Source organism: Parathielavia appendiculata (assembly GCF_033297405.1).
Source record: "Parathielavia appendiculata strain CBS 731.68 unplaced genomic scaffold N657scaffold_7, whole genome shotgun sequence".
Taxonomy (NCBI): domain Eukaryota; kingdom Fungi; phylum Ascomycota; class Sordariomycetes; order Sordariales; family Chaetomiaceae; genus Parathielavia; species Parathielavia appendiculata.
Window position 1 is genome coordinate 71,688 of NW_026944226.1, and position 19,983 is coordinate 91,670.

General features: G+C 53.6%; 7 protein-coding genes across 7 annotated transcripts; 3 read left to right on the top strand and 4 right to left on the bottom strand.

The window, feature by feature from the left end:
- Positions 1-686: 686 nt before the first annotated feature.
- N657DRAFT_634221 (uncharacterized protein) lies at positions 687-3,038 on the bottom strand (the record flags this gene model as incomplete). Its single annotated transcript, XM_062791261.1, has 7 exons — positions 687-1,411; positions 1,580-1,593; positions 2,035-2,052; position 2,102; positions 2,304-2,446; positions 2,484-2,579; positions 2,704-3,038. 7 exons carry the CDS (start codon positions 3,036-3,038, stop codon positions 687-689), a joined length of 1,332 nt encoding a protein of 443 aa, XP_062646770.1.
- A 730-nt stretch (positions 3,039-3,768) lies between these two features.
- On the top strand, positions 3,769-5,160 carry N657DRAFT_574581 (uncharacterized protein; the record flags this gene model as incomplete). The annotated part of the gene is made up of 3 exons (XM_062789038.1): positions 3,769-4,119; positions 4,180-4,440; positions 4,765-5,160. 3 exons carry the CDS (start codon positions 3,769-3,771, stop codon positions 5,158-5,160), a joined length of 1,008 nt encoding a protein of 335 aa, XP_062646771.1.
- A 3,660-nt stretch (positions 5,161-8,820) lies between these two features.
- N657DRAFT_443914 (uncharacterized protein) lies at positions 8,821-9,912 on the bottom strand. Its single transcript, XM_062787402.1, has one exon. It carries the CDS (start codon positions 9,553-9,555, stop codon positions 8,911-8,913), a length of 645 nt encoding a protein of 214 aa, XP_062646772.1. The 5' UTR covers positions 9,556-9,912; the 3' UTR covers positions 8,821-8,910.
- On the top strand, positions 9,266-10,235 carry N657DRAFT_645714 (uncharacterized protein). The gene has a single exon (XM_062792996.1). It carries the CDS (start codon positions 9,612-9,614, stop codon positions 10,032-10,034), a length of 423 nt encoding a protein of 140 aa, XP_062646773.1. The 5' UTR covers positions 9,266-9,611; the 3' UTR covers positions 10,035-10,235.
- On the bottom strand, positions 10,106-12,074 carry N657DRAFT_645715 (uncharacterized protein). Its single transcript, XM_062792997.1, has one exon. The coding sequence runs from the start codon at positions 12,058-12,060 to the stop codon at positions 10,270-10,272; it is 1,791 nt and encodes a 596-aa protein (XP_062646774.1). The 5' UTR covers positions 12,061-12,074; the 3' UTR covers positions 10,106-10,269.
- Positions 12,075-14,091: 2,017 nt separating this feature from the next.
- Positions 14,092-15,082, top strand: N657DRAFT_681165 (uncharacterized protein; the record flags this gene model as incomplete). The annotated part of the gene is made up of 2 exons (XM_062796356.1): positions 14,092-14,240; positions 14,932-15,082. 2 exons carry the CDS (start codon positions 14,092-14,094, stop codon positions 15,080-15,082), a joined length of 300 nt encoding a protein of 99 aa, XP_062646775.1.
- A 2,785-nt stretch (positions 15,083-17,867) lies between these two features.
- N657DRAFT_645721 (uncharacterized protein) lies at positions 17,868-18,373 on the bottom strand (the record flags this gene model as incomplete). The annotated part of the gene is made up of 3 exons (XM_062792998.1): positions 18,295-18,373; positions 18,208-18,237; positions 17,868-18,150 (listed from the first exon to the last, which is right to left on the bottom strand). Coding segments are annotated over exons 1-3 (202 nt in total), but the record flags the coding sequence as incomplete, so codon positions are not given.
- Between the last annotated feature and the right edge of the window lie 1,610 nt (positions 18,374-19,983).

Here is a 19,983-nt window from a genome sequence, read left to right on the forward strand (position 1 = left end):
CGAGCCACCTCGGGAAGCGCATTTCTCGAAGGGTAGCTAGTAGTCGGACGTGGTTGACCGTGTCAAAGGCGCCTGAGATGTCCAGCTGGAGGAGCGACGCTGTGGCTTTCTGTCTCCAGGCTTCTTGTGCCTGCGCTACTACCAGTCGGATTGCCAGCTCTGTCGACCGGTGCGCCCCGTTGCCCATCTGCTCATCTGGAAGTAAGCCGTTGGTTTCCGCGGCTTGAGTGACCTTCTTGGCCACTACTGATTCATTACCTTCCCCAAAGTCGGTAGTAGAGCAATGGGCCTGTAGCCTCCCGGCGTCTGATATACTAGCGGAGCCTTTCCCGGCTTTGGTAGCACTACGGTCTTTGCTCTTTTGCACCAGCTCGTCCGCTGGGATATACCATGCCATCCCCGCTCAGCCCAAAGTCGATAAGCACGGTGCCCCGGGCTCGCTGAAGAAGATATTGCCGGGTTTGATGTCGTTTATGACGTATTGGCTGGCTCAAGACAACGAATGAGTTGTCTTGGGGAGGTTGCTGCGTACCTTTTTTCGCGTTATGTTACTTTACTCAGCGGTACCTATAAAAACAACCAAAACAGTTGCGTATGCCGCTACAGATACCAGAACGGTTTCTAGCTCGTTATTACCAGCGTAGCCACCAGGTCTTTGTGGAGCACCATGATCAGCATTGGCATGATTAGGGCAGCTCCGCCCGCCAGCCCCATCCCAAGACGCTCAAGATATGATGTTGGGCCGTGACTCTGTCGAGGATATGACGTGAAGTGCTGGGAAGAATGTTGACTCGCGCCTTGTATTTGCTTCTGTCGGTAGCTTGGGAGAAGAGCTCCTCACAATGGGGCTGCAGCAGCGGCACCAAACCCGCGTCTTTCATCAGGCAGAGATCTAGAACGTGTCGCGTCGAGATCTCAAACGGATCGTCCTCGTCGTTATCTTGAGCTTGCTTCAGCCGCTCGGCCATGAAGTCATGGTCACGAACAGCGTTGCAGTAGTCGGTAAGCAGCTCCTTCGCCTTGTGCATCAAGTCATTTTCGGCGATCCCGCCCGTGTAGATGTTGGACACAATCTCTGCCAGCTCGCTCCGCTGCTGCCCAAGCACCATACGCTGCAGAGTGGCGAGGTAAATATTGTAGGCAAACGGCTTGTGCCCCGGACCGACTGGCTTCTTGCTGAATAGGTGGATGTTGCCCGCCGCTGCCAAACGCTCGGGGAGCGCCAGGCGGGCGAGATTCGAGGCTCGTTCTGGTCTCGCTGGATCCGGCGATCGCAGTGAGGCCGTTGGGGCTTCGCCTCCTTCCTGGGGAATATTAGAGAGCGATGAATGCCTGTGAGGCGGGCCTGGGAGATATTCAATTAGGACGTACGCCGCCAGTGGCGCAATTCGGAAGGCCACCTTGTCCGTGACTGTGCCATTGAATAACAGATACCAAGATTGAGATTAGAGATGAAAACAATGATAATAGGCTGGGTAGGGTTACGGAACTGGTGGGATAGTAGGCGACAATCCCACTCTGCATGTAAAGTGTAGAGCAGTACGGCGGGGAGGGGATAAGTTCAGCATGAAATACATACTTAATGCTATGCAGCTAGAACAAAAGATAAGGCAACATGATAGAAATCTTTCGAGAGAGAAGCTAAGGTGGAAAATTGAATGCCTTAAACAGAGCGACAAACAACAAACAAACAGGTGAGCAATCAACGTCCTGCACGTCAGGATGGCATCAATTGTCTTCTCATGTGCATCTTGCCTGCAGCTACCACCGCCCAAACATGCACTCTCTCACATCTCCCACTTTTCCCACAGGGTGTCCTTTCATTCTTCCTCTAGTATCGAGTAAACCGTTTCTGGGATGGTTAGACGTTTGTCCACAGGCAAGTTGCAGTGATCCATCAAACCAATAGTGATTACCGAGTAACGGCTGGAATATGAACGCCAATGAGACAAAGCGGAAAGTTGTTTGAGAGATCCATGGATGAGTGATAATCACCCATCGAACCTATAGACACGTTAACAGGTCCCAGAATACCTTATATGGGTGGTCGAGCTGCAACCAAAACAACAGTCCAGCTTCTCAGTTTACTACCGTACCATACACTGTAATTAAGTGAGGACAAGCAGCCTTCAAGTTATCGCGACGGCTCGTCGGAGCCATAAAGAGTTATGCACAAGGGTCCCTGCTCCTTCCCTTTTCGATGCCAATGAACTACCTGCGAGCAGCAGCTGCGAGTCTCCTTGTGGCTTGATGCCAAAATAACTGTTTCGTCCGTGGTTACATGTAGGGGAAAGCCCGCTTACACGGCGCCTCTTGCCTTACTTCCTTCAAGACTGGCCAGGCCGAGTACCTTGGCTGCCATTCTGGCTGCAACTTGGTGACAACTTGAACCGGCCGCCGTCTTCCCATCAAGCTCCCAAACACGCCATTCTTCCAACCTTGATCCCTAGATCCACCGTTCGCCCACCTATCTACAGTCCTACCCCAAGTCGAAGATATTGTCAACATGGCCCTGGTCCAACAGAGCCAACATGACCAAAGCCGTGAGTTTCAGTTCCCCGATTGCGAACCTGGAAGCTCTGCAAGCTGTCATGACTCACTGCTGATCTGCTTCCTCCACCTCAGCAATCGCCATATCGATCGAACTGACAAGTGCTATCGTTTCCTTCGAGTGGGTGCTCCAGTACTACAACCAGCACTTACCGACCCGAGTCCAAGAAATCGTGCGCCGGCCGCACCTGCGCTTTGTGAGGGCGGCGAGAGTCCTTTTCCACGAGACAGCATTCCCCTACCTGCCGGACATTGTCCGCGGCGTTTTCAACTTCTTCATGCAACTCCACGGTGTTCGAATGCGCCAGATCGACGACGATCCGAGTCTCAACGATGCCGGGAGAGCCGCTGCTCGCTACGAATTTTACCAGAAAGCCCTGTGGAGGCTGAGGATTCTGTTGGCTCGGTGGGAACGTGTCTTGCCACATGGCATCACGCCATCGCCAGCAGTGCGATCGGCCAGCATAGCCGTTCGCTATCTCTGGCATGTTTGCGGAAGCTTGCGCCGTTCCAACTTCCAAGACTACCTGCAGAAAAGTGGGCGGTGTCAGAGGCGGCAGAGCTATGTCACTGCCAGGGCCCGCTGCCCAGCCGGTGGGGCTCGGCGGAGGGCAGCCTCCGTATGAGAAGGATAGTGAAGGGTTGAAAGAGGGAGTGAACGATATGGAACATGACAATGGCAAACAAGGTTAAGATTGCATTTCTCCGGGTACCTTTACTACAGCAGAGCAACAGCGGATCCAGCAGCTTGGACATCTCTTCTTTACCGCAAGTTTCATGCAATTCGAGGAATGATACTTATAAAGCGGCAACTTGACTTTTTCTTGTTTGGTCACACATTTCCTGTTCCAATCCAACAATCAGACATGCTTGGGCGGGAAGTTCTGCTTATCCCGTCAGGACTCCGCCAATGATACCAAACATAGCGATGCCAGTTTGGATGGTCTCGACCGCGGCAGCAGGTGACAGAGAAAGGGCGTCTTGTCTGACGGCCTTCACCAGGTTGCCATTGCCAGTACCGGTTAGTGAAGGATATCTCCTTCCGTTTCATGTGCATCAAAGCCCTGTTTGCTCTCACACATGGCGCAAAGCAGATGCCTCCCAAAATGCTAACCACCGCTCCAAGAGCTTTCAGCGCTGAGAACATCTAATCTTATCCCCTATGACACACACGCACACCCGCCGTTCCCTAAGATCTCTTATTCTTATTTTCCCACCATGCACGGTGGAGTCCTTCTTTCTCTCCTTTTGGCGAACACTGGTTCCCTAGCGCTTTCAACCCCTCCCATTGAACGCCGAGGATTTGTCATTGACAGACCGGCAGTCAAGCCCCCTTTTTCCGAAGCCGCCCAAAACAAAGATCTCGACGAGGATCTCTCGCCGGTGCCATGGATTGAAAAAGCATGGGACCCGGACTGGCTGCCCCAAGCCTGTGTCATTGAGGCGAACTTCACCGGCTTCGACCCCTCTGAGTTTGAGGCTGTCGAGGTCATGTACGAGGACTGCGCCGCATCATGGACTGTTTGTCGGCACAGACAGGCTGACGAGTCATGGTTTTACATCCTGGAGGTGAGCAAGACTGATAACCTTTCGTAAACTCAGCTCTGTTGAGGGCTAACATTAGTTCAGACATTCAGCAAAGTCCCCGTCGGCCTCCGCCAGTATATTTCCAACGCCGTCGTTGTTCCTCGGCCCGAGCATTCAGCCTCTGAGCCTCAAATGGAGCTCCCTTCAGCCTATGCTCGCCCGGAAGTTGGTGTAATTACCTTCATGCCTTCCTGTGAGTGTGGAGACCATGCTATCTTCCTTGGCTTTAGTCTGACACCGCACCAGACTTCAAACTCGGCATCATCTTCCACGAAGCAGCCCGTAAGTGTACTTCATTTATATGTTTTCCGTCACTACCATTGCCTGGCACCATTTGTCTTGTGTTGTGTTCCTCAAACACACAACCGTCCCTGAAGCATTTCTCTCGCCTCACAAGCAGCACTCGCCTGGCCAAGTTGACTTGACACAGACCAAACACTAACCCTCCCCCTCTTGTGACCAAATTATCTAGACATCCTCGATCACCTCTGCCCAGAACTGCATGAGTTCCACATATCTTCCGGCAATCCCCTTCACAACACACCAAACCACGACCACAACAACACAACCACCCACAACGAGCAAAGCCAACATGACCCAGCCCCATTCTCCGACACAGCTTTCTAGCACCAAGCCGTGTCCTCGGACAAATCCGTTACGACCACCTACGCAAGGACGAGCTGGGAGGAGGCCTTCGCCGACGCAGTCCGTTGGGCGTTGAGCCACATGACGCACAAGGACGGACTGAGGGCTTACAGCCGCGGGTGGGAAGAATGCAGGGGCCAGGTAGAGGTTGTGGGGGGGTTGTTGAAGGGGGTTATCTGGCCTGCAGGAGGGAAATGTGTTGGGAGGGTGAGGAGCTCTTGGACGAGGGCCGTAAGGGTGAGTGATGGTGGGCATGATGCTGATGATGGTGAGGATGGACGGAGGGAAAGGGGTAGGGGAAGGGGAGGGCCGGCAGGGTTGGAAGGGGTGCCGGAGATTGGGTTCAAGGGGGAGGTGAGGGTTGATTTGGTTGTTTAGCGCCGAGCGGGTTATGCTAAAGAATAAGGGTGGGTGTAGAGAGGGCAATTTGCAGGCGGTCGAAGCGGGTATCAGTTCTTGCATATTCATCGGGTTTTCGAGATTCGAGAATTCAACTCTGCCTGTCCATTCGTGCCATGGCCAGATCTGAAACAGGTTGTCATCGGCGATCAAGGGCTTGCTGCCGCTGGGTACCTGAACCCTCTCCCCCCCAGACAATTTTTGCCGTGGCAAGGACGTTCCCCGCGTTCTAGCAGCAGCCACACTCAATCACTATTCAGATCACCGATTCCCTGTTGACCTCGTGACTCAGTTTGCTCTTCGACAAGGGACTCCTCGGCAGTTCTTCTCATCTTTCTGTATTCAGCCACTTCCTGGATTGGCTTTCAGTGATAGCCTAGACTGTACCAAGACTGTGACTCGCCGCATTGGATTGGGCTGAGTTTGGTAAGATGAAACCAACACAACCCATGATGGAAGAGGATCGCATTTCCCTTTGGAGGTCTGTCTTACATCCCCCCCCCCCCCCCCGGTTGTTTTCCAGGACCCGATCGCGCCATTCTATTAGCCTTCCTCTTTGTCTGTAGCAGACTTACTCAAAAGTCAATATCTGAGACCCGCATACACCGGTTATCGTATGTTCTCTCTTTGTATTCACCTGATGAGTCCATACCAAGCGCGATACCCGAGACTCGCCCAAGTTCACCAGAATCCGACGCCCGAGACACGTTCAGTCCATTCCGAGATCGACACCGGAACTCGCCGAATCTTTTGGCAAGCTCAATGCCGTGTGTTGAACTGAACTGGCTCCTTGGCACCTGGATTCAGGGGCTGGGCACTGTTGCCCAATGCAGTAAGCGTGGAAGACTCGTCACCCACCCAAAAGCAGGGTCTGGCGAGGGTCCCGAAGCCCTCGGTTCTTTCAAGCAACACACACATGACGCATGGTTCAGACAGTCAATTCAAGCTTCATCTTGTGCCTCAATTGATGCAGTGTCACCTGGTTGGTCTATGCCTATTCGAGCCTGTAACTGTTGCTGTCCAACACCGTGACTCTCCTGGCTCAGTATTGTAGGACCCGAAACTCACTGGAATCTCGAATTACCATTTGATTCTCTGGTTGGTCCGAAGCTGTCTGCTATTTTCACCCAGACCTCAAAAGTAGGGGCGAAGGAGAAGTTCAACTACTTGAAAAATAAGGGAGGTAATGTTTTTATTCTATACTTCCTATCTCCGCAATATTCACTCACTACCTTACGCGAACTCGGCAACGTATATCTACTTCGACCCCTCAAAGATTCCTCAGCTATAACGGCAATCATGCATCTTATCATTGCGAATCAGGACAATGGATGGGCTTCAAGTGAAATCCACTTTTTCAAAACGAACTTTCATTCCAGTTCATTGTGAACACCTTGCCATCTTTACCTCAGTCAAACTGGTCGAGATAGTCGCTCCTGTGAGTAACAACTGCCACAGGTGCCGCGGGAGGAAATTCCCCTCCCAAGGATTGCCAGCTTGTTCACTCAACCTTCGTGCCAGTGAGATATATGCTCTTATCTGTATTGCAAACAAACAATCGAGATGGTTTGTCCTGCAAGCCACAACTGCCACCGGTGCCCCGGGGCGAGATTCGCCTCCCCAGGATTGCCAGCTCGTCCACCCTGAGCTTTCGTGCCAGTTGACAGAATGGTTGTTCAGTTCAGCATTGAGATTTAGACCTGGAAAGTAGAACGGGAATGAAAGAAAGAGGGAGAGAAGGAGAGAAGACATGCCTGGGAATTGAGATTACCGTTATAAGGTAGAATGGATTCCTCTCTTGTCTCCTGCCCTAAACAACTGAACTGGAGTATCTGTTTCGTACCTTGGTTGACTCCTTTGGCCTTTCCTCAAGTGAGCAGAATATTCACGCACGACCAAAAAGGACGGCAAACATTTTGTTGAACAACCTGAGAGTTGTGTTGCGTGTTGTTGCCCTATGAACGCTGTGCAACTACATATCCAAACACTGGATGACTTTACTGTTGAGAAAATTACCTAACCTGGCTTCAATTCCTTCTCCTCTTCTGCAAGCTGATCCGACCACCAGGGCCTTCAAGTTATTGCTCGCGCTGAGAATTGAGAGCGAGCACTCTTAATCACTTAAGCTCAGCTTCTCAATACCGGCCAAAGATTCCTTCGTTGGCGGTGTTTCGACTCCTCACAAACCACAGGAAGCGCTTATTGTTACCAGAGAGGGTGGAGAGAGGGAAGGGAGGGAGAAAAGAGGAGGTAGAAGGGGGAGAGGGGAAGGAGAGAGAAAGATCAGGAAAAGGCTTAAAGGAAAAGACAAAGTAGTGAAGAGAAGAAAGAAGGAAAAGTAAAGAAGGGGAGAAGGACAGAAGATGGAGAAGAATAGAGATCACGTGTAAATCGAAATCTAATGATAACCAGAACTCAATAGTAGAGATGTAAGATTGTAAACTCTTACCACAACCACCGACCGCGCCATCAACGCCAACAGCACCACTGCAACTGGCAGGTGGTGATCGCATCAATTTGAGCTTGTTTTTTTTTATCGCCAATACGACAGCAAATATGGCCAATCCCGGCGAAAACACCACGCAAACCGGCCCACCGCGGCCTTCACGATTCACGGCGGGTCCGGTTAGAAGCGGGCACCCTCAAGGTAATTCGCAGCCGCATACTCGGGCTATGTCCTATACACGCAGACAGTTCGCACCAATACTCGTGGGGTCACAGCTAGACGTAGTAGTACTCCGGCCTCCCGGGGCAAAGGCGCGGGTAGCGGGCGTTCCGGCAAACACATGACTCAATCTGTCGAGCAACAGCAGAGAACCCGGCTTGGACGTGGCGCACGGGTGGATGATGGTTCCTAGCTTAAGCGTCACACCTCTCAGGAGGACCACATCAGTCATTCCAGCTTCTCGGCCCGCTCTCCTCCGAGCCCGCCAGCCGATTTAAAGCAGGATACCACTGGCTGCAGTCTGCGGTAAGCTGGGCAGTATCTTGATCGGTCAGCTTGCTACATTGTTTTCAGATATCGATACAGTTCAGTAGCATCTTTGTCACGGGATCCCCGTTCCTGTTCTCATGGTCATGTTACATGCCTGTGGTCACTGTTCTCATGATTGTATCATAGGCATGTGCTCCAGCATATAGGTCTGGTTGCACGCCCGTTCCTGTCATCTAGTTCTTGCTCTCTTCGTAGGAATATTGATCTTGTATGTGCGAGCTGACCAGACCTTGGGTGGTGCCCGTCACAATCTTTAAGACCTCTCTCTACTGTGCCTGCGACTGTTGGATGGATGATCGAGCCGACTCCGGTGTGTGTCACCCTCCGCCGGGTTTCTGCTTGTATCATCCGATTGATGCCAGTGGCAGTATATAATGTGTGTTTGAGAATAACGTTAGCGTTAGATGATGTCTTACTAAGAAGAGTAAGAAAAAGAAAAGACTCAATTCCTCGTTTTGTGTCTTCATGTCCAGCAGTTGTGCGTTGTTCACATGGGTTAAGGTATGGTGAGTTGTGTCATCGTCCGAGAACAGTGGCTTAGGTAGCTTACAGTGGCTTACAGTAGCGCCAATTGCCACAGTTTGATCGACCAGCCGGATTGGGCATGACCGAAAGAAATATCAGCCAATCAGAGAGTGGAGCGCTTGGAACGGTAGTTGTGCTGGGAATGCTATTTGCGGTGGGAATGCTAGTTGACGCATCAACGGCAGATTGTATCCCTGGAATGCGAAGTATCATAACCGCCTGGTGCATTTTCCCATTACGGTACTGTGCATGAATCTGTGAACATGACCACGCTGAGATTGGGCGATGTCAACGACAAGAGGATGGTCATTTCTCATCTCTCCATCCACCCTAGTGACCGAGCAATGCCGAAGGAAGAGATCGACTTGTCGGCAATGCAAATGCATATTCATCGTCGATCCGTCCCATAGCTTACTTCGTCTCAAGTCGCCCCTTTTTCCGCCAAGGATCTCGGCCTCCGGTCCGACTGGCCCGGCAATGCAAGCACAAACGGCCCGACGCCACCATTGTCTTGGCATATTGACATCGCGATAGTTGCGGCTTGGCATCGCAAACGAGATGGACGTCGCATCCATTTCAGGATCATTGCGCCGCTGCAGCCTCAGCATCTGCCGAGATGGGACAGGCGACGTTCCCAACGATGCGGTGGCCCGTGGAGCCCCTGAAATTGTCGAAATTGGACTCAGGAGGCTCATCATAAAAGCGAGAAGCGCCTGCGACTTGCTGCTTGTTTGTTGAAACCTCCCCCTTCGACTCAATTCTGTCCAGCTTCTCGCAACCCATCCCACTGCGTCACTCTTTACCACCAAACACCAACTAACCATTGCCAAACCCCGGGCATAACCCACCACCATCTTCACAACCACCACAACCAACCCAAACCACAAGCACCACCACCACTACCATCACAATGTCCGCCGAAGGCCCCAAGCTCGAAAGCCCCGCTGTCCAACCTCAGGCCGAGCAACAAGAACAACAACAACAACCACCTCAGGACCAAAAGCCCGCCGCCTCCGAGGCAGACCAATCCATCACCAACGAAAAGACCAAGACCGCCGAAGAACCCGCCCCCGCCCCGGAGAAGAAGCCTAACTTGCTGAAGAAGGCCTTCTCCGTTTTCAAGACCCTCTTCAAATGCCTCCGCAAGCCAACCGCGCGCCAGGTCGAGGAGCAGGCAAAGGAGCGGGCTACCGAGGAGGGGAACTCGAAGATTGCTGCTGAGGAGCCGCCGGCGGCTGTTGCTGCTGTTCCAGCGGCAGAAGAAGGGGAGAAGAAGGTCCAGGTGGATGCAGCTGCTGCGCCAAAGGATGGGGAGGCGGTGAAGGCTCTTTGATTGAGAGCTGGCTCCGATCTGTGGCGGAGAGGAGGGGGTTGAGGGTGAGTGTGGGTCTGTTGGTGTAGGTGGTGTAAATGTTGCTGATATTCTTTAGTGTTTAGATTTGGGTGATGATTGTTCGGGCGGATTACATCTTTTAATCTCTCTTGTGGTTTCCAAGTACCACTCATCAATATACCCAAACAAATTTCCCTTTTTTTGGCAGGTCGTCCATCTCACATCCATCCATCCATCACGACTGCTCTTGATCCTCCACTCCTGCTCTGCCCCCAGCCCTCTCCTCCCTCGTCCCCATCCGCCTCCCATACCCCGTCTTATCCTCGTGCCCCACGCCCTCCCACGTCTTCGTGTCTGGCAGCCCGTACGTGCTGATGCCCCTGCCCCACGTTGTCCACGGGTTCGTCCACCGCACTACCTCAGCCGGAACCTCCCCGCTCACTATGTCCCGCCAGTCCTTGGGCTTGTCCCGGTGGATCAAGTAGCCGCCCAGGTGGCGGTGCCAGACATCAGGCGGGATCTCATCTCGCTCGTCCCCACACGTCCAGTGCCGGGCTAGAGACAGGCGCAGCTGGCGCTCGATACCGCGGTGGCCGGTGATGGTTGTGATGCGGTGGGCCCAGCCGTAGCAGTAGACGGAGCGGTTCAGTGGCGAAAGGTCGCGAGCGATCTTGTTTGCCATGGGCGGCAGGGTGTTGGATGCGATCAGGGGAGGGATGTCGGGGAGGTTGATGTCGGGTACGATTTGCACGGGCAGGTGCAGGTCGGGTGGGATGGGGACCGTCGACCATTGTTGGAGAGTTTGGCGAAGGGTGTCTGGGGATGGGGGTTCATCCGAGGAAGCGTCTGACGGAGGGAGAACCATCGCCGCCCTGACTTCTTCTGAGTGCGTTGAGATGGCACCGATGAGCTTGCGGAAGTAGGCAGCTGCAAGCCGGGTGCAGACCAACTTGCGTCCGCGTAGTGCTGGGTACAAGACGGCGGGCAAGATGTCCTGCCGGGGCACCAGTTCATTGTTGTCGGTTTCATGTTCAAGGAGGGACTTGGTGATAATCTGCTGTTGAGATTCTGGCTGCAGAGGGACGGGCCCATGATGGAGGTCGGTGACCAACGCAACCAACACACTCGGATCGAGGTTAACTGCCTCGGTCAAACGTCCACAGTCATCGCCGACCAGCGGATCCCGGTCCTGGACGAGGGCGGCGATGGCTTCGTCGAGGGCCGGAGCTGCTTTGATGAGAAACGGGCTGCCGGCACAGCTGACTTCCACGGAAACGTCATGACCCCCGATTTTGTGCCTGATGTAGTGGATTATTCTATCGACGAGCTCTGATTTCCCGTCTTGAAGCCCCGGCAGGATGAGGTGAAGGTGGTGGCAGTGATTCCATCGTGCTGCTAGGATGATCTTCTTAACCGTGTACGCAAAGTCGGTATGGCCAAGTCCTTCATCAGCGTTCCCATCTCCCTCGTCGTCCTCAGGCTCACTCGCCCAACCTTCGGCGACGACCTGGTACTCGAGCGTCTTCGAAGAGATGGCGATGAATTTGATCCAGGTGGCGCCGCTGTCAACCACAGCATCGATGGCGACGGGCCGCTCCTGGAACGGTTGGTCCTTGTATGCCAGCCAACCGGCATCGGCAGGGACGGGCAGACGCGGGCTGCGGGGGAAGTCCTTGTTGATGGCGACCAGGCCGCGGCACTTCTTGACGACGGCCCATCTGTCATCCCAGCAGCAGCTCCTGATGCCAAAGTACTGGGCCTGCGAGATTGCTCTCTGGTTTTTCTGGGCGACTTTGTCCAGGGCGCGTTGCTGGACCTTCAGCAGCGCATGCAGTCCCCGTACCGGGCGGTCTGCTGCATGCGCTGCCTGCTGAAGGCTTTCCAGTTCAACAAGACACGTCCTCCATTGAGTGATGAGGGCTTCAATGCAGCCGTACACGGCCTCATCCTTCAGGTCCTGTGGGGCAGCCGTTGTGCCTGTCGCTTGTGCTGGGACATCATTGTCCGGAATGAGTGGTGGTACCATTGTTTGCTGGCGGTTCAATCTGATTGGATTTCCGTTTGTCGCTCTTTATGAGGGGCTGCATTCGGCTCGGCGAAATCTGCAGCACCACTAGTCGGAGGGTCAGGGTTTCATTCGTGCAGCGTCCAAGACTTTGCCCACAAAACTTGAAGTCCCGTGTCTGCTCGGACCTTGGAAGGTTCCACAACTGAAAAGTTACGGTAGCTACAGAGGTTACCGGCAAAAGTTTTCCAAGTGGGCCAGGTACTGGCAAAGGTGGACCACCACCCCCTCGATGTACCTTCACCATGACAGCGCGTCGCATACGCAACAGTCAATTCAGAAAGGAATATACATTCCGTTGGCATCAATAACTGCCTGTTGCCGTATGGGCATTGTATCTACACACTCCCTTAGAAATTCCTCAGGGACTGCATCCCACGCAGCGCGTACTGCCTCTCGCAGTTGATCGTATGACATCTTTGCTGGGTAGTTGACTGCAATGTAATCCTTCATCCAGTTCCACGCGTTCTCGATAGGATTCAAATCAGGGCTAAACGGGGGATGGGAATAAACAGAGATCCCTCGAGCCTCGAGCTCCTCGCGTGTCACTTGCGCAGAATGAGGAGAGGCATTGTCATGCATGAACACCTGACCTGGATGGAGACGAAACCACCCGTCAATAAGAGGGACCACTCTCTCTGTGTACTTCTCTCCAGTGATCGTCCCCCAATCTTTCTCCCAAAAAAGAGAAGGCCCTTTGCCATATTTCACTGAGTACGACCCCCAGAACATCCATCCTTTTGGCCGTGGTTCGCGCTCGACAATGCAAGTGGGATCGTATGCTTCGTTTTGACGGCGTGTGACCCAGACCTTTCGATGGGTACCAGCAGTCACCCAGATCTCGTCGGTCCAGAGGATTTCGTGATATCGCTCGAGGGGCCAGTATACACGCTCGAGAGCGTCGTTAAGGCGGAGTTGTCGGTTCTTCTCGGTAATCGGAGGCTTTCGGTATGCAACATAGCGTTTAAAGCCAGCGTTGCGAAGAGCGTAACGGATGGCGTACTCTGAACAATCCCAACCAAGAGCAAGAGGAATCTTCGAGTAAGGCATTCGGCGAGAGGCTTTCGAGGAGGTAACAAAGGCAATTAGCTCTTCAATCTGTTCAGGATTGAGAAGGCTAGGTCGGCCAGAGCGTTTTTTTTGGCGTAACATTTGGAGCGCGGCAGGCATGTCCAACTTGGTCGTAAGTAAGCCCAAGTTGTGCGACGATTTGATCGTACGACAGGCCAAAATTGCGGAGGGTTTGAACTTGAAGCCGCTCATCGCGGGAAAGATCACAGCTCTTGAAACGCTGGCTGGGTGGCGTAGAGGGGGGCTCCATTTAAGGTGATGGTGTTGGTGATGACTGTTGCGCGTGCGACGCGCTGTCATGGTGAAGGTACATCGAGGGGATGGTGGTCCACCTTTGCCAGTACCTGGCCCACTTGGAAAACTTTTGCCGGTAACCTCCGTATGTATGTACGGATACAAGGACAGGAAATCGCACCCTCTCCGAAACGCACGGTCAAGGCAAGGTACTGTAGCTTACCTTTTAGCAGCAGCATACATTGCAGAGTATCCGGCCAAAAGAGGGCCACAAACAAGCGTAACCATGATACATTGGTTCGCCGCTCTGTGGAATTATCCATGCTTCCCGCTCTGTTGGCCAATAAGACAGAGATTAACACCTTGAACTGGTTAGAGAAAAGACAGTTTCATACTCGGTACTGTGGTACATTTAAGGAAGAGGCTCGGCCGGGGGCTGCACAGATGGGTATAAAATGGGAAAAGGAAGACGACAGTTCCCCTTCTGCATTGCGAGACTAAGCAGCTACTCCGGCTTACTCTTCCATTCCAATATGCCGGCCTCAACTCCTCGCAACATGGCTGACCCGCCCATCCAACCTCGGCCGAGCGCCATGACGATTGACGCCGAGGAACCTAAACATCCCCGTCAGCCTCCCCCATCACCTTGATCCGTCGCTGCCGGCGCCGCCCTACCACCCGGGCACTATGAGAGCCGAAGAGTCCCGCGACTTGCACGCCATGCCCTTGCTCCGGCAGCTGGTGGCCCAGATCGTCTCACACCTGTTCAGCCCAGAGCATGCCACGGTTGCTCTGGAGGCCCGCACCGGGGCCACCTCGCCCTGCGACCATCGTCTGTTGGTCCACCGGAAGCTGAGCACCATCGCTGACAAGGAAACGACCTCGAGTTCGCAGAGGGACGTTGGAAGGATGTGTACGGTGACGAGGGCCACGGCCCTATAAAAGCGTATGATAAGGACCCATGGGGCCGGGTTAGTATCTTTCACGAAGTCAAGATGTCTCTCATCCGTGGGGTATGGGATGCGGAGCAGCTGAGGGAGTTGAAGCCCAGGGTGCTTCGGTTTGGCCTGGTGCAAGAGGGCGATAGGGAGTCGTGGGCACGAACTTGTATTCGAGGTGGGAGAGTACTTCGAATACTTTTGGAAACACCATCTCATCGGTACCCTCGCCGTACCTATGGAGTTCTCGGATACCCCTGCACCCAATGTTGACCAGTCGCTGTCATTGAGTATACTTATGTATCTAGTAAAGTAGATGTCCTTCATTCAAAGCCTTCAGACAATGGCCCGCGGAGGACTCCAGTTTTCTTTCTATTCATCAAGGGGCATTTCCTGGCCTTTGATTCCAAGTTGGCTCCGTTTTGTAGAAGCAACATTGTCCCGAATTCAAAGTCGCGCTCAATCGCCATATGTAGCGGAGTCCATCCCGAGACGTCATATGCGTTTACATCCAGGCCTTGCTCGCCCTGCGACAGCAGGATACGTAGAACGCTCTCTCGCCGGTGAAGAACTGCCCAATGCAACGCAGACCGACCGTCACGATCTACCACGCCGACTCGTGCGCCGTGCGCAAGCAAGAAGCGGACCACCGTCTCATGACCCTCGATGACGGCATACACAAGAGCCGTCCGACCGTCGCTGTCTCGCTCATTGCAGTCTACCTTTTCCTGCTGCAATAACATGCGTACAATCGAGTCGTTGCCCTTTTGCGCCGCGATGTGAAGCGTCCCCAGCCACCCGTTCATGGCATCCTCGGGGGATAGTGTCGATAATACCCGCAGCGACGCATCAGGACAGGACTCGTAAAGTACCTGCATGCTATCTCGCGGCGGTGGCAAGACTGATATCGTAGAGCGGGGCTCGGGAAGAGTAACACGAGAAATAGCGTGGTGTTGCTGCGAATTCAGTTCGGCGTCGTGCGGGATATCCAGGCCACTGACAGGCACAGTCATGGCCAGTCCGCTCCCAGTTTGGAGTGAGTCTGGGTGGGTGGCAGATCTGTTCCTCGACGGGGAAGTTCCGGACAGTGTCGATGCCGGATTGAACGTTGAATCTTGGTTGACTGGTGCTATGCCATGGACGGCGGCCGTCGGCGAAACGCCGGGAAGTTGAATCGAGCCGTCATCTCCATAGATAAACGCGTCAAACTCGTCTATGCCGCCAACGTTTATCTCGGGTTCGACTACCGTAATGCCGACTTGATCGACAGTGTCGTGGGGGCCTGGCAACAATGCGGGATGGCTAGACGTTGAAGGGACGAAGGACGAGACGAAGGAAGTCGACGTGGCATGTCCATTAGGGTGGGCGATCTGTGGTTGTGGTTGGTTCACATGCCCTCGAGGAACGGAGGCTTCTGCATGTTTCACTACCTTAGGTAGCCAGTAGGCGTCTACAGGTTAGACTTCACATGTGCCTGTCGGGACAAGCACCGTACTTACGGCGGAATCTGCGTTGAGCGAGCCGGTTTTGGCGGCGGCGGCGCTCGGTGGGGTCGTCGCTAGGCAAACGAAGTTCAAATTCCATCGTGTTCCGGCTGTTATTGTGCGCCGTGTGCCGACATTCGGGGAGAAACCGTGCGCCGGATGTGAAGATCTCCTTGAAAGAGGGATAGGAGCTGGTAGCTGGAGTGCTAACGAGCGGAGGAATGAGACGAGGGGTAAAAGCGAGTCCAGTACAGAGTACGGAGGTCCCTACCAAAAGTCTTGCTTCACCGCCTTAAAATCACAGTGGTTCTGCTTGGCAGAGTACTCTCCTATGGCCAGTAAACTAAATAGGCGGTGTAATAAAACTTTTGATAGGGACATCCGTAGAATCCGACATTCTGAATGCTCCAATGATATAACGATGTGTTAATGTATTTCAGAGGCGGGGCTGTCATCTGCGGGTCGTCCGGCGGATCACCCACCAAAACTGCCCTGAGATAACCACTTGATACCTCTGTTTGGAGGGCCTGGGAGCTATGTCTGCATTATATTATTTACTTTTCGCCACTGACGCAGTTCTTTTGACATCACTTGCCGCTGACCTGAGGTCACCGCCACCTCGACAAGTTAGGAGACAAATGTGCAGATTTGGCAAGGGGCGCGACGAAGCGGATTAACGCAAGATATGATCCTCTGAGATGATCGAGTAAGGAGGTCCATGGGGGCCGAGAAAACAACAAGCTCCTCGTCGATTGAGCCCAAGTGTAGCCACTTTTTTCACGACGACCACCGGCTGGAGCACCCAGATCAGTTTCTACGAGCAGATCATCGCATACGATGTCCCAGACAGGCACAAGACGGTGGCGCGCCTTGACCGTGGCAGGCGATTCCCGGTCGTGAGTGCCGCGAGTGGTTGGTGCACGGGGGACAGTGCTGGGGCTGCATCGCGAAGGGTCCCGATGCCGTGAGTTAACACAAATGTTATTATATCACGTAACCGAGGCAAAACCTCAGAGAACATCCACAGGATCTATTCCACGGCGCCGTCACCCTGCGTTCTCCTCCCGCAAATCTCCTCCACCTCCCACTCCCCCCCGTTGTCATCGCCAACCGCTGGCGAGAGTGCCATCACACAATCTCCGAGATCCGCTTCGAGAGGGGTCGGCGGTTTTGAGCTTAGTGTGACACCTCACCTCAATAGCCCCGGCACTGCGCCCCGGGAACTGCTCGGCGATCTCGATCCAAGAGAGTCCCTTCCCCTTCAGCCGAAGGATTGTTGCGTCGTCCGCCGGAGTGTATCTCGCCCTCCTTGACGTTGAAGTTGGCTTGTTCTTGAGCTTTGTGGTCCCGTTGCTCTTCTGTCTCGCTGGGCGGTGTTTCTTCGTGATGCCCTGATTCTCCGTTCCGCTGTACCCCGCTCCATGTAAAATATGCCTTCACAGATTAGGCAACGGGCCTCTCTCTTTTCGGCGGGCTTTGGCTCGGCTGGCCCCCTCTGGTTACTCCGGCTCCAGGAGGACGGCGAGGATGCGAGAAAGGTCCAGCCGCTACCGAGAGAGTAGCGAAGCCGAGCCCAACCGCAGGATCATCACTATCAAGGCCAGGATCTGCTTGCTCTCATGCTCGGAAAAGGGACGGCCGGCGCGGAGGTGGTCGCTAAAGGAGCCCTCGGGCATATATTCGAGGTGAAGCCAAGGCGATGGCGCCGAACACGAGTTGAGCAACGAGACGATGTGCTTCTGTGAACGAGGTCAGCGATTCGCCGTCGCGTGATAGAGATAGAGAGGCCACTGACCTAGTTGACTCGTTCCATGATGACTATCTCCCTCTCCACTGAACTTCATGGCCCAAGTCTTCCTTTGGCTTCTTGAGCGCGTCCTACTCGCCGGTGCTGACGTTCCAGACGTGGTAGACTACACCAAAGCCGCCGGCGCCGAGTTCCTTGGGCACCGTCACGGGCTTGCCGGCCCCCGAGGCAGGTGTCCGCACGCCCGACACACATGCTGAATCAAGACCTTTTTTTCCCAAAAGCTGAAAACATCGCTGTTCTTCGTTGTGGAGACATGCTTCGTTGCTGGCCTTTCTCAAGATCTGGCTGTAGCCGCCGCCTCGTAAGACGGTTGAATCCCCGCTCTATGTTGTCCTCCAGCTATGTAGGTTATTAGCAACCATCAAACTAGAAAGCGACTAGTTAGACTGACATTGCTGCACTTAAAAGTCAGCCACACTACCAGTGTCAATAACATAGTTCCCAACGCGAAGGGAATATAAATCCACCAAGGAGGGTCGGATGCCAAGACGTCGACGTTCATGCCAAAGAGACTCTATATCCGTGTTAGGCACCGGCTTTGCGATAGGAAGCATAACGTCAAGGATCATACTGCGATGAACATAAGTGGGAGAAAGACAAACTACCACCATAAACCGTTAGCAGTTGATATGCTAATTGGACAAGCATTAGCACTTACAGTAATCCAGCTAAGGCGCTTCATGCTGAGGTTTGTTGCTCTTGACTTTTGTGCTTCCGCGATTGACGCGAGATTGAACTCCTACTACGTGTCAGCCAGCAATCCCTTGAATGGAAAGGACTTATCTAGTACTAGTTGAATGAGATCCCGGGAAGTGTCCGCCAAGGCTTTTAGCCTATTCCTATACTCCTTTTCGAGGTCTTCTATGCTTTCAGCAAATGTCTTCAGATCTTCAGGTATGTGTTCGTTTTCGTAAAGCACAACCCACGGTTTGCTCCTGTAAGCGTTTTGAAACGCCTTCAGCTCCGCTATCTGTCTGTTGCAGCTTCTTCCTAACAGATCCCACAGCTGGGCATCACCTAGCAAGTCTTGGATTAGGCGCGGGTCTCCTCCGTTGGCCTTCAGCAACTCCGTTCGCTGTGCATAATTAACGGAAGCCTCATCTCGAATCAGATCTTCCTCATCTTACCTTCGTCGTTAGACGGTTTTCCGCTGCCCGAAAGGTGCGAGCCCATTCTTGACGGAGCTGCTGAGCTAGGGGGTAAAAAAGTTCTGTGGCACGAAGTGGTATTTGCGCGTATTCCGACGTGCTGAAAAATATTTTCGACTCCAAAGCGCTCTCTACGGCCTTCTTGTCTTGACCCTTGGTCATGATCCATAGAATGCCGTAAGTCTTCTCGAGCTTTCGGATATCAAACTCTGAAGTATCCGACAATCTAGGCCAGAGGGAGTCTTTGCACGCTGGCAGTATGACCGCACGAGTAGTGAAGCCGCATTCGACGAAGCCTTGATATACTATTAGGGAGTCGCTCACCTTGGCTCTATGTGAATATAGAGGAGGAGAGGAGAGGAGACTTACAATCTTCTGTTGGAATCTGAGCCAGGACCGCTAAACTCGGTGCTGTGTTGGACTGGAGCTTCCATACAACATCGTGTCTGGTTGTCCTGAATGTCTGTCGAACCGGCACTTCTGGTCGAACCTTACGCCACCAACGACAACGGACACCGGTTGAGGAAGACGAAAGGAGAACCCCATCGCCAAGCGCACCAACCCAACCGGATGTGAGCGCTAGACCATCAAGCGTAGGACTAAGGATACGTACAAAAGGCGTCTGGAGCGAATGTCGACTCCCATGAAATCATTGGCCCGTGCAGCCAACTCGGTGACGTCTTGAAGAAGGGGATAACCTCTACTCCTTATATCGTTTTCCAGCCTCTTCGTAATAGTCGTGGACTGGCCGTTGGCAATCTCAAGGTGCTGCCCGGAGCCAGGCAGGAGGGATCTCCATGCAGAAGCCTCCACGAAGCGCATGCTGTCAGTGCTTGGTGGAAGGAGTAGTCGCGCATTTCGCAAGTCCCGTTGTTGAACAGCAATTTGAAGCGGCCTTGCCTCGCTGAAGTCCGGTATATTCGTTTGAGCACCTCTGTCAAGGAGCAGTCGCACGACCTCTGTGTTCCTGTTGAATGTGGCAGCATGAAGAGCAGTTCTATACTCGCCGCCTTGAGCATTGAGATCCGCACCTCTGTCAAGAAGCAACTGCACGATCTCCGTTATCCCCCTCCATGCAGCGGCCTGGAGAGCAGTGCCATACCAGCCTCCTTGAGCATTGACATCCGCACCGTTGTCAAGAAGCAGTCGCACGATCTCCGTCTCTCCTTTCGATGCGGCGGCCTGGAGAGCAGTCCCAT

What these genes read in the sequence shown, in the direction of transcription:
- N657DRAFT_645715 (XM_062792997.1), bottom strand. Translation starts at nt 12,060, where the DNA reads ATGGTACCACCACTCATTCCGGACAATGATGTCCCAGCACAAGCGACA.
- N657DRAFT_645714 (XM_062792996.1), top strand. Translation starts at nt 9,612, where the DNA reads ATGTCCGCCGAAGGCCCCAAGCTCGAAAGCCCCGCTGTCCAACCTCAG.
- N657DRAFT_443914 (XM_062787402.1), bottom strand. Translation starts at nt 9,555, where the DNA reads ATGGTGGTGGGTTATGCCCGGGGTTTGGCAATGGTTAGTTGGTGTTTG.